A 13,439-nucleotide genomic window follows, 5' to 3' on the forward strand; every position below is an offset into this window, starting at 1 on the left:
AATAGTAATTATAGAATGAAAATTCAATAATTTCTCATTTGGTTTTAATAAATATCATGTTTAATTGAAAAACAAAATTACTGAAAATTGATAGAAGCGGAGCTAATGGGCCCGCATAAAAGGCAAGTCAAGGCTTTCAAATTGCTGTTGACTCGCGTGCATAGTTCGTTATCTAAATTAAGCAAAATTAGTTATTATATGACGCAATTAAGCATAAATATAGCCAACGAATCAGACAAGAGCCAAACAGACGAATCTGTTCTGGGAACTGCGTTTGGGCGCTGCTGCGTTTGCGTTTGCGTCTGCGGCTCCGATTACCAAAAAGCTGAAACGTGTTTTAGAGCAGCGGCAGGTGTGGCTCAGGGACTACCAAATGCCTGCCAAACACAAAAACTAAGCCAGACGCAGACAGAATACACACAAAAAAAAAAAAAAAAGAAGAAAAGAAACCAAAAGAGTCAAAGATGCTGTGCGTGTGTGTGTGTTGCCAATACCAAGAATCAGATGCAGACGAACTCAGACGGACGTGACCTTGATAGTGACATTTAGATACACGTTGTCTGCATTTCAGATACAATTTTGTTTTTGTTGGCGCTGCTCATCCGGTCTCACTGCTTCTCTCTCTTTCTCTCTGCAGCACGTCAATTGCCGGGCAGTGAGAGTGGCACCCCGAACTCCACGCTGACCAGGTCGGTGCGCAGCTGCAACTGCTGTCCGTATGGCTACCACATCGACCTGGACTTTGTGCGCTACTGCGAGGCCCTGGCCAATGCCAAGCCCAGCGAGGAGGAGCTGCAGCGACGCGATCGTCGACGCTCGCGCAAGTCGATGGAGTTTATGTTGGGCTTCGAGAGTCTCTTTGGCAGCGACTGGCAGCCGGAAGGCCGTGTGCAGCCCAAGCTAATAGAGGTGAGTCGAATTTGGTGGGCTTTGATCTGCGGGCAGATCAAAGCGAGGCGCATTTCACATTTCGCACTTGATTAACTTGTCACCTGTTTACATTTCACAGGCCGCACATGAAAGCGAACCGGATTCGCCACGCCCCGCTGCCGGGCAGTCGGCCGGCTATCGGCCGCGCTCGGCGTCGGTGCCACGCTTCAGCTACGGCAGCAGCAGTTTGGCACCGCGCCCCGAATCGCCCTACGGCACTGCCTCCTCCACCTGCTCCTCGCTGCGCGGCGGCATCGAGAGCGATGCGGGCATCTATCCGTCGCCGAGGAGCCAGAGCAATCACAGCTACGGGCATGCCCGTCCGGCCGTTAGTCCGCCGGAGCGACGCGCCTTCCTCCACGAGGCACTCGACGAAGTCTGCAGCGATTTCGAGCGAACGCTGGAGCGGGCCTCGACCAAGCGGCGCAAGGCGGGCGCCTATAGCTCCCACTCCACTCCCATGGATCGCAACAACAACAGTCTCAGCCTGAGCCTAAGCCTCAACAATGGCTACGGCTCCAAGGAGGCCAAGGAACGCCGCATGGGCCATAGCACGTGGGATCGTTACTTTGATGTCGCCGCAGGTGAGTGAATATCTCTGAATATCTGCTCGCGTCTTGCGTCTTGAAATAGTCGAGGAAATACTCATGGCTGCTCGCTCTGCTCTATTCGGTTCCAATGCTGCATGATTCATAGTCGGCAGACGACTTCACTTGTATCTCTAAGATACTTTTGCTTTTTATTTCGCGCTTGCGTTTGCCGTTGCTTATCTTAGCAATTAGCAACGCCGCCGCGCGTGTGACACTTGAACGCATGAAAGTGTGAAAAATTTTGAACAACTGTTGCAAGCTGTCGAAATCCTGCACAATGGAGCGAATAGAATGAGTAATTGTATTAAAAATATGGCCTACAGTGGTCGTGCAATGAATTTAATTGCAATTTTCTTAAATGAAACAATTGCAATTACAGCAGAAATTGCGCTTGAGCGCAACAAATAATTGCCTTCAATTTTAGTTAGCGATGTTTTTAATTAACTAGCGGGTTTTTTGGGTTTGATTGTCTGACTAGTACCTCTATATATTTGGGTATATATTCGAAGATCTCAACATTGAGTAATGCTTATAACAAATAATAGTATTTCTTATATTATTAATTATTTTCGTAAAAACATCTTAGCAAATGCTGCTAAACTATATTTATTTCACTTGCAATATATATTTAAAAAAAAAGTCTTTTCATGCAATGAAGAGATCTGACACAAAAATTAATATGATGATGCCTTTTCAGGCATTATAATTTGTTGAAATTATTAATCAGGCACTTTGATTTGCATTGAAGTTTTTAATAGTTGTTAAAAAAAAAAAAAAAAAAAAAAAAAAAAAAACAATAAAATAAAATAAAATAAATAAATAAAATAAATTTAAAAAAATTTAAAAAATTAAAAAAAAATAAAATAAAACTAAAAATAAATAAATAAATAAATAATAACAAAGAAGTAGATTTAAAAAAAAAAATAAATAAATAAAATAAAGAATTAAAAAAGTTGGTCTACTTCTTTTTATAATTTTTATATAAACAGTATTTATTACATTTAAAAATATCGAAACATGTATATATTCATATATTATTATTATTATTTTCTGTTTTTTAATTCAAAGTATTTTTAATACTTAAAAAAATAGATATTTGCATATACAGATTAAAAATATTAAACATTAATTGCTAAAATATATTAAAAAAATTTTCATAATTTTTTAAAATCGTATAAATATAAAAATAAATTATATAGCTTGAATATATAATATACATTTGAATTTTCTACGTTTATATTTTCTACATAGGATTTATTTTCATATAATAATTATTAAAATTTAATTTTTTTTTTTTTTTTAATATTCAAAGCAAAAAGAACAGAAAATGCCTCTTTATAAATTTTTATTAAAAACTGCAAAACATCTGCAGGTCAAACATATATAAAATCCTTTAAAATATATTCCATCAATCTAATTTATGTTCCCCACTAATTTGAGTGAAGTTTTTACCATCCCATCGTACACTCATGTTTTTTATAGCGCTGCAAAACGCATGAAGCTGTCAACTCGACACGCAAACAGCTCAGATCAAAGCAATATTTAAATGTGCTTCCAAAAAGCGAGCTGCCACGACATAATTCAATTTTATTTTGCGTCGGGCTCCGCCCAGAAAAGTGTCTAGTCTGCCTCCAATCGGGAGACATTAAGCTGCATATAAAACGTTAAGCTGGCTGCATAGGCAAAGATACATAGATACAGATAGTTTATGGCCAGTGCAGATACAATCGCTTTGCATCTTTGGCATTTCAAACTCAATTGGAGTTTACAACCAACTTCAAGGCGATTCGAGGCGTTCGTATCTTAAATCAATTTTGAAATGCGCATTTGGCGCTCAATTTGCATGCAAATGCTGCTAATGTTGTTGTTGTAGTTATTCAGTTGTTTCTTTTATTTTTGTTTTGTTTTGTGTTTTAAGCTGCTAGCTCGTTTTTCTTGTATTTGTTTATGCCATAAATTTGCCATAAAGTGTGCAAAACGCAATGCAAGAAACTCAGCCGAACATAAACAAATCAAATTGTCGCTTTTTGCTCGCGGACCTTTCAGCTGGCCCAGGAGCATAGAGCTGACATTGATTAATGATAACTGTTGGAGTGATGGCGTCGCCGATAAGTAAAAGACCGGCTTGTAGTTTCCTCGTCTTTATTTGTAGATTAGAGCTGTGTCGCTCGTATAGTATTGTGAATATATAGTTGTATCGAAATGTCAGTACCAGGAGAGGCAAGTGACAAGTGTGTGAGAGGAAGTACTCAGCAGTACACAACAGAATGCTGTTAATAACATAACATTGTGTGGTGCGGGAGGAGCAATTCTTGTTAATGAGATTTGGCATTAACATACTCCCCCCCCTTGCAAGGATTGCAAATTAGGACGTCGCGTTTGAAGCTGGAGACCCTTTGGTGTGCGGATCAAAGCCGTCAGCGGAGCTGTGACCGCCTTTTTGAGAGCCGAGGCGGAGTGACGTGCTGATCCCTGGAGATGCAGGAGCGTGTGGTGATCCTGGCCACACGTTTTGCAACGTCCCTTGTTGCGGCAGGATTGCCCGGAGTGCTCGTGAGCCAAGCAGTTCGTGCAGTACTTATGCATAAGTACCGCACTCAGCCGTTTCTCCTCTGAAAGGCCCAGAAAACGCTGGCAATTCCGGAGTCCGTGGGTTCCTGGGCACACGCGGCACTGGAAGGAATTGGTACCGCGTGGCTTGCTGCTTTTGGATGACGGCGTCTTTATCTGGAAGATCGGATGAGTTGGAGGTTGAATTGCTTGCTCGTTAGAACACAACATGGAGGTCAGTTTGACAGCACAAGGAGGACGAGGATCGGGTTGGAATAATGGGCCTGAACAAAGAATATTATTCAGGCTGTCATTCAGTGCTGGACGGAGAGCATTGAAACCGACCCTCACTTTCGGAGTGGTGCTGTCGGGAGCTCGGAATGGAAGAGCTTCGTCAGATGATACGGTTGGCAGAGACTCAAGTTTCGCCTCTTCCGAAACAGAAACTTGAGTTGTGAAGGAGGAGACCGTTCCTGGTATCATCTGTGAAAGTGGGCCTGTCAGTACCCAACCGAAAATAGTCTCCAGACCTATAAGAGGCCCACAAATATTAGGGTGATAGCCTCCCTGAATGATAGTCGGAAGGATATCCGCGCCTATCAGGACATCAATTTCCGCACTCTTGTAAAACTCGGGGTCAGCTAGCTGAACTTTCGGAAGTTTGTTTAACAAGAGTTGCGGAACTGGGGACGAAGGGATGTTACCAGCCAGGTTTGGCACGACGAGAGCAGAAGCTTTGATTCGCAGTCTCGGCTTCAACGGAGAACCAATATCAAAGTTGCATAGCTTGTGTGCCTCAGCTGTCACTGCTTGATTCAGGCCGGATACCTGAGTATGCACGGATTTGAAGGGCAACTTGATATTATGGAACAGTCGCTCAGAAATGAAAGTCGCTTCGGACCCTGAGTCGACTAAAGCACGGGCGGGATAGGTTGCGCCGAAGTGGCATATATTAATCACCGCCGTGCCGAGGAGGACACCTCGCGTGTTGGCAGCCAGATACGTTTGGACGTTGGACATACCTGGAGTACGAGTCGGAGCTATAGCTGTTGCGGAGGCAGCAGCGGTCCGAAGAGTATTGTCCCTATGGAGTAGGGTGTTATGTCGACCATTGCACGTGAAACAGTTGTGAGTACTGGTACACTCTCGTAACTGGTGACCTTTAGCGAAACAGTTTAGGCAAAGCTTCCTTGATTTTATGTAACTCTCTCGTTCATGAATGGATAGTTGGAGAAACTGAGGGCAGAATCGGATTGGATGATTCTCTCTTGAACACAGATCGCACCTTGTACCGATTGTGTCCACTTGCGTTCTGAACGAGTTCAGTCGTTTCGGAAAGGCAGGGTTCGCAGATCTCGGAGTTGAGTTTGGAACTTTTGGAACAGAACGGTCACCTTCCATAGCCTCAAGAGCACGAGCGCGCTCGCTAAGGAAGTGACTAACGTCCTGCCAGGCTGGGATTTCGGTTTTTCGTGTCAATGAATGCTCCCAGAGAGATCGAGTGTGATCTGGCAAGTTGGATGTGCACACGAACACAAGGATACAGTCCCAATTCTCCGTAGAGATTTGAGCATGCTCGATTGCAGTGACGCATCTATGAATGGTGCCATGCAACTCTCTGAGAGCGGAGCCTGATTCCTTGGTGATCTTGGAAAGGTTGAGAAGAGTTCTAAGCTGGCTGTTGACTAACAGCCGCTTATTCTCGAACCGATCACACAAAGAGACCCAAGCCGATGCAAAGCCGTCGTTTGTGAGAGGATACTCTGCGACTAGTGCGTTTGCATCGCCTGCTGTTTTCGAATTAAGGTGGAATAGCTTTTCCACCGGAGTTAAACACGGATTTTTGATGTAGATCGCAGTAAAAAGATCGCGGAATGTTGGCCAGCGCAAGTAGTCGCCGTGGAACACTTCCATATCAACGGGTGGAAGGCGACAGCCTTCAGACGAGGCGAAAGGAGCGGACATAGGAGCGGGCGGTGTACTCGATGCGGAAAGTGCATCGATCTGTACACTCAGGTGGGTCGTACACCGCTCGTAGACAGCGTAGCAGTTGTCGAACTTGGCCTCCATGGCTTCAACTTCGCCACTGCTCGCCCCTTGGCTCAATGCTCTGGCACAGATCTTATATTGCTGCTCAACATCATCCCACAATGCCTTGACCCGATCTCGGCGGATCTCGAATGCTCGGAGCTGAGCCGCCTGGGTGGCGTTAGAGTCTCCGGGACCGTCAATGCGCGACTCAAACTTGATGAGCCTATCCGCAGCCGAGATGAAGTCAGACAACGACATTTTAGACGGACTTGCGGGCTTTGGACTGGATCGGGTGACGACCGGACTACGCTTGAAAGTGCTACTTGTCTGCGGTTTCCCGGACGGAATGGGTGATGCAGAGGCACTGCGCTTGATCAGACGCGAAGCTGATACACTAAGTTGCGCTCTACCCGAACGATCAGACATGGATGCTAACTAGAAGTTAGCTGCTGGAAATTTCTGATATGGAGGCAGAAATTAACTCAAAGAACAAAGTAATTCAGTTGACAAGAGCAAGAATGTTGTCAACTGAACGTAGAGCAAATTAGAAAAGAATTATTGCCTTGTTGCAAGTAAAGCGAAAACAAAGAAGAAGAAAAGGCAAAAAATTTAATTTATTTAATTAGGATAAATTAAATAATCAAATTCTTAATTTAAAATTCGGCTTTGTAATTAATTATTTTAATTAGGATAAATTTAATAATTAAATTTGCTTTACAATGTCTCTTTGAAATACGATAAATACTGATCGTGACACAACTATCGTTACGAAATTGTGGCGGCCGCTGATAGCTATTGAAAATGTTATCGATACTAGTGACGATCTCAGCTGCTTGGACACAACACAAAACAACCAATTTAACAATTTAAGATTATTGTTTAGTAAATGTGTAGTGTATATGTATGTGGAAGTTGCTATTGTGAATTTATATGTTAATTGTGTTGCTGGGCTGTTTGTACGCGAGTGAAATATGAAGAAGTTTCAAGATGCTCATATGTGCATACATGAATGTATGTATGTATGAGCGTATGTTCGTACAAACAGAAGAAAGCGGACACACAATTAGCAAATAGATAAGTAAAACTAGTAGAAATTAATTATTAAATTGCAAAATAAAACTATTAAAAACAACAAAGGATACTGTGTTTTATTTAATAGTTGAGCGAGGAGCATGTATATATGTATGTATACATATATATGTCTCTCTGCAGCCGGCGACTAGTTACATATGTATATGAGTACATATGTATGTATGTGCGGATGGATGAAAAGGCAGAATATGTAAATAAATTTATTAAACGATCAACAAAGGATATTGTTCTTCTCGTGTTAATAAATATTAATCGGATTTAAACACAGCTTAATACATATCTATATATATAAGAATATATACATATAGGCATGTAGTCGAAATATTGCTAGATTAGTACATATATATGTATATACAAGGGAAGGCGGATGAGAGGTGCCAGTGTATTTATGCATATATATATGTATGTACTACTCTAGACAAGAATGGGGTACTTATCTCGACGGCCGATGGAATGCTGGTGTGAAGGTGGATGAAGATCCGGCTCGAAGGACCAAATGTTGGAGTGATGGCGTCGCCGATAAGTAAAAGACCGGCTTGTAGTTTCCTCGTCTTTATTTGTAGATTAGAGCTGTGTCGCTCGTATAGTATTGTGAATATATAGTTGTATCGAAATGTCAGTACCAGGAGAGGCAAGTGACAAGTGTGTGAGAGGAAGTACTCAGCAGTACACAACAGAATGCTGTTAATAACATAACATTGTGTGGTGCGGGAGGAGCAATTCTTGTTAATGAGATTTGGCATTAACAATAACTGTTGTATAAATATATATATTTGTGTATGTGATATATGAGCACCTTAATAGCGTTTGCATAGGCTCGTTATAAATGGCTTATAAATTGCGTTTAATCGAATACGCGTTGCCAAAATATTGCTTGCCAAAAAAAAAAAAAAATCTTTACAATTGACGCCGAGCTGAGAGACGAGCCCAGCAGACTATCTAATTATAACCAAATGCCAAAATGTTAAAATGCGATATCATGTAGATATATGCTAACCTTGAGGCCTAAAGGCAAGTCTAGACAAGTACATCGAGAACAATTGAAAATTTGCAAAGTTAGATTCAAGATACACTCACGAAAGAAAAATTATAGATTATGAATGTTCTGTGTGTAATTAGTCAAAGTTCTTTATGAAACTTAGGTAAAAAAATAAGTATAATAAATATATATGCATATTATATATTTATTTTACATACATATATTTTTGTATAAAGTATGTAGACAAATTTGACACAGTTTTATATTTTTAAAAATTACAAAAGACTGAAATAAATTAATTGTGTTACAAATAAATGTATTTAATTAAAATGTCAAAAATTAATTTCAGATTATATAATTATAAATTGATATAATATTGATATTTAAGAAGCATATATATTTTTGATTATATATAAAGAGTTGCTGTTGCTTAGACTTTAGCTATATTTTGGCTAATTAATTTGAAAGATAAATGACTTCATTAAAATCTTCATTCCACTCCCGATTTCTTAAAGAGTATTTACTCTCATAATACGCATAACCCGTACCAAATTTAGATATATTTTTCTCATGATAATTAATTATTAGCAACTTCACTAATCTTATTTTTAGCTAGTTAAAAATTGCTTAATCATTGATCATTCGGCAGTAGCTGCAAAATATAGTCATGACTGACTGCTCTTGAAAATATGCCATGCGTTCGCCAGTGTGCAATAATCCCTAACAGAAAACATATGAGCAGAAAGAAGCATTAGCTTATCTAAGCTTATCTATATTTCAACAATATTCGAGTTACCTTGTTATATATGCTGCTCTATATTTAGTTACACATTTTAGCAAATTTTAAAATTATAACTAATTGCTTATAAATTGATCGATTGCCCACAGCTGATCGATTGACTGCCCCACAAATTTGTGGGGCGTTTTTTCATTGAAACCATAGAGCATAATATGTCAAGTCTATGCAAGGCAAATATTGAATACGAACACGAATCGATAGGCAAATAGTCAAATAAAACGTGTTAATATTTGTCTGTAAAACGATGAGGCAACCCAAAGAGAAGATCCACCTTGAAACGTAGTGGCCCCGCTCTTATGTGTAAATCTAAATATATATATATGTTTCTCTCAATATATGAACAAGTATATGTATTGCCAAATACTCTCTTCGCGTCATTATAATAATCAGCATTATCATTTATATGCATTTAGCTTATCTGCAAACTGTTGTCTAGTTTGACTTTATTTTTATTTGATTTTTCTATTTGTTGCTGTTGTACAATTTGTGTTTGCTGAGCGTGCGTCGACCTTATCGCTGAGGCTCTCCACTCGCGAACCTCTCTCAGTATAATATACTATTCTCGCTGTTTTTCCTTTTTGTTAGTAATACATAACAATTTATTTATTTATTTTTTTTTTTTTTTGTGCTTTGCTGTGCTCTGCCACAAGAGCTGTTAAATAATAACAAAATAAAATACTGTTGCTAAATAAATTTTGTTGCTTTTACGCCGCTGCCAGCAGCTCGAAAATCTCAGCGCAGTTTGTCGACGACTTTCGAACGAAAAACATAAAAAAAATGTGTCTAGCAGCGAAATAAAAAGCAATTAAACCAGCGAAATGATCTAAACGAGTAATTTAATTAAACCGAATGTAGCCAGACATATAATTTAATTAGAATATGCAAAATAAGTGCAATACAAAATAATTAAAATAAAATCAATTAACAACTAATCAGCGAGAAACGTGCGGACGGACACAAAAAAAAAAAAATTTTTTTTTTTAATTTAAAAAAAAAGTACGAGCATCGACAAACGCCGAAGAACCAACGAACTAAGATTTTATTTATAGAACACCCTGATAAAATTTTTTTGATTAACTCTCATTTAAACTACAGTAAATAACTGAATTCTAATTTTATACCGGAAAACGATGAATAATCGAATAGAGATCAAAGGAGAGCACAAAAAAATACACGAATTTGCGTAGGAGTTGCGTGAAAATATATGATAAGAATAAATCAATCGAAGAAGACAAAAAAAAAAAAAAAAAAAAACATCAAAGAGAAAAATCTAAAAAAAAAGACAACGAAATAAATTATAAAGAAAAAAAATTACATGAATAAATTCGACAAACAGTTTTTTCAATTTGCAATGCCAATGCTAACGATTTTGAAGCGAATCAAATATGAATTCATGCAGAGTGAGTTGCGAATGGTGGTGCACAGAATTCTGTGCAGCACTGTGAGAGATAACGCATGACGTCCATACGATTCGCATCGATTTGTGATGTGAATGTGCCAGCCGTTTGCTTGATAGCTGAGAAATCAAATCAAATTAATACCGCAATGCTTCAATTAACAGCGAACGAAAAAGCAAACCAGGTCGTCAAAAAAATTGTTAATAAATTACATTTTTATTATTATTATTTTTTTCTTTTTGTATTTTATTTTTCGCGCATTAACACAAAGTGCAATGGCAGCCGCCTTGACTGCTAGCTGAATGTGCTCTTAATTGTGTAGCTGCTTTTGTTCGAAATAATTGTGCTATTAACAAACTAAAAATCAAAGTCAACTAACAACAACAACAACAACTATAACAACAACAACAATGTTTGCCACAGCCAGCGATACATTGCGGAACAAGGAGACAACTCGAAAGATCAAAACAAAGTCGACGACGTCAAGGCAAAGTCCATTGAGAACCTGGTGGAATGATTGTAGGTTGATTAGCCACAGCGGGAAATCCAAATGTGATACTATAAATATATATATTTATATTAAATTGGACATTAGCTGGGCAAAGCTGGGCGGCTTTTTGATTTTCATTTCGCTAATTTTCTGGCCCATGAAAACTGATTAATTATGGCCCGGTCAATGCTACCAAACACGCGACTTGCGCCCCTTGCGGCCAGCCTTGCCTTGACCATCTTTCTCGACAGCTGAGCCAACTTGGCAGCGCACAGCGCGCACAAAATAGAAATCTTCTCTGCTATTTTATTTTTATTTCATTTTGTTTTTGCTTTCTTTATTTAAATCGTCTTAGCCAGAGTTCAGTGCACAGAAGTCGCTCGCTTAGCATAGAATTAAGTAATAGTAGCAAATGGAGCAGCGACAATAAAAAAAGACTTGGCAGCCGGCAAAAGCGATGAGTAACAACTGTCGAAAGACAGTGCCTGAGAAAGCTATGCGTACACGCAGATAGAATTTTTGTTGAATTTGAATTATTACTGCGGCATATTGCTTTGTGAGTGCTTAGGAATTATGCATTAGCAGCAATATTTAACTTGCAATTTAAACTGATAAGACCTTGAAATATGTACATATATATAATATGTATGTTTATTTATATTTTGGGTTAAACTTTGATATTTTCATAGACCAACTGATCAGTCTGCAGCATCTTGAATAATTTGTAGATATATTATTATTAATTATATATGGAATAAAGTAATTCAATTGTGGAATATGAATTATTTGTTAATTTATTTCATAGATTTCCAACATAGCCTTCAAATGTTCTGTAAAATTTTCTAATACATATACACTTGAGGTCATGGAAATAGTAGTGCTGCAAAATACAAATATAAACTTCATATTCGATCACTACTTAAAAATCTGTCTATTATTACCTTCACAGTATTACATTATGTTTATTACGAAATTATTGATTATTTCTAATTCATGAATCCACCCTTATTTAATCGCAGTATTTTATTTTTTTTTTTTTATGTAATTTTTCTATTTGAGAGTAGATTTTAATTTTATATATTTCATCTTTATTTAATCACTTAATATTTAAATTAAAAATAAAAGTCTTGTAAAAAAGAAACATCATATAAATATATGAAAAGATACTCAACTGTTCGTAACTTATCGAGTCAAACAATTTTGAAGTATCAATTCTAGAAATGGAAAACTTACTATTGAAGAAGCATTAATTTATATTGTTATATTCATGATGGAAATTTTATTTTACTTATAGGCAGATAAATATATAAAAATAAATATATGCCCAAAATTTATAAAAAAAAAAAAAAATAACTTTTATTCATTGGTAAACACCTACAACACTTCAACTTCACAATTTTTGCATTTGTCAGCGATTCATGGCCAGATCGTAGATATACATATATGAACTAGTTGGAGATAAGCATTTGCCACTATCAATTGGAATGGAAGTCGGGCAGTGCCCGAGTCGGGCGGAAGGCTCGTTGTCTCTTATATAAACAAACGAGTGCAATATATTGTCTGTATGTAGGTAAAATCAATATTGAATAATAGCGACAACAGTCGGCGCCCCGACTTATCAGCAGTCAGGCAGAAGCACACAGAGGACAGAGAGAGAGAGAGAGAGAGAGAGAGAGAGAGAGGGAGAGAGAGAGCCAAGTCTCTTTTGGCTTTTGGCTTGTGGCTTTTGCCTTCTGTCTTTTGGCATTTACACTCAGTTTGCAGTTTGTTTATTTATTTCGCTTCTTTCATTGTGTGTGCAAATTATGCGCGCTGTGGCACAGTTTCGATAGATATGTATTAACATTGTTTTATCACTAATATTAAAATATTAAAATAGCAAGCGAGTGACTTTTTTTCTTCGGCCGTCGCGCCGTCAGTAGCAAACTGTGAGCGTCTATGGCAAGTCTGCAAATTAAAATAGTTTTGAGCAAATCCATAGACAGAGCAAGTAACCAGCCGAGAAGTTGGCTAAAAGCGAGCCGTGGTCTAAACTGTATTTGCATCTTTTTATAGACTCCTGCATGGCTGGCAACCGCTCGCCGCGCTCGAGCACTCCGCATCTCTTCCAGCGCTCGAACACGCTGCCTCTGCAGCAGCGGCCCAGTCCCGGCGAGGTGCAGTACGAGAGCTATGTGCTGGCCACGGTGGCGGCCAATGCCAAGTCGCCGGTGGAGCAGCTGGAGCAGGTCAAGGGCGCGCCACCCCCACCGCCGCCGCGTCGCCATCATCTGACGGCCACGCCCAAAAGCACCAAGGAGACCAATGGACACGACACTGCCAGCCCGCTGCAGTCGCCCGCCAGCTCCGAGGCTGGGCAGACCACGGCGGATGCGCAGGCACTCTGCCAGATACGCGAGCAAATGGCGCTGAGCCTGAAGCGACTGAAGGACTTAGAGGAACAGGTCAAGGTCATACCAGACATGGAGGTGAGTCAAATATAAGTAAAATAAATATAAATTAAATAAATTTGTATGAAATCAATACAGAAATATATAAATAATATAATAAAAATAATAATAATAATAGCATAATAATAATT

General features: G+C 38.9%; 1 protein-coding gene across 4 annotated transcripts in view; it reads left to right on the plus strand.

Moving 5' to 3' along the window:
• Kank (KN motif and ankyrin repeat domain-containing protein 2 kank) overlaps window positions 1–13,439 on the plus strand; it is a 45,225-nt gene that overhangs the window by 25,709 nt on the left and 6,077 nt on the right. For 3 of the 4 annotated variants that reach the window (XM_018012866.2, XM_018012863.2, XM_089471956.1), the window contains 3 exons: window positions 638–909; window positions 1,010–1,514; window positions 12,914–13,326. In XM_018012866.2, the coding sequence (XP_017868355.1) occupies window positions 638–909; window positions 1,010–1,514; window positions 12,914–13,326 (1,190 nt within the window). Of the gene's footprint in view, window positions 1–637; window positions 910–1,009; window positions 1,515–8,885; window positions 10,372–10,791; window positions 10,888–12,913; window positions 13,327–13,439 lie in introns of those variants that run through there. The other variant, XM_018012867.2, reaches the window with a different exon arrangement.

This window comes from Drosophila arizonae, chromosome 5 (assembly GCF_054131065.1).
Source record: "Drosophila arizonae isolate 15081-1271.41 chromosome 5, UAZ_ARI_1.0, whole genome shotgun sequence".
NCBI classification, from domain to species: domain Eukaryota; kingdom Metazoa; phylum Arthropoda; class Insecta; order Diptera; family Drosophilidae; genus Drosophila; species Drosophila arizonae.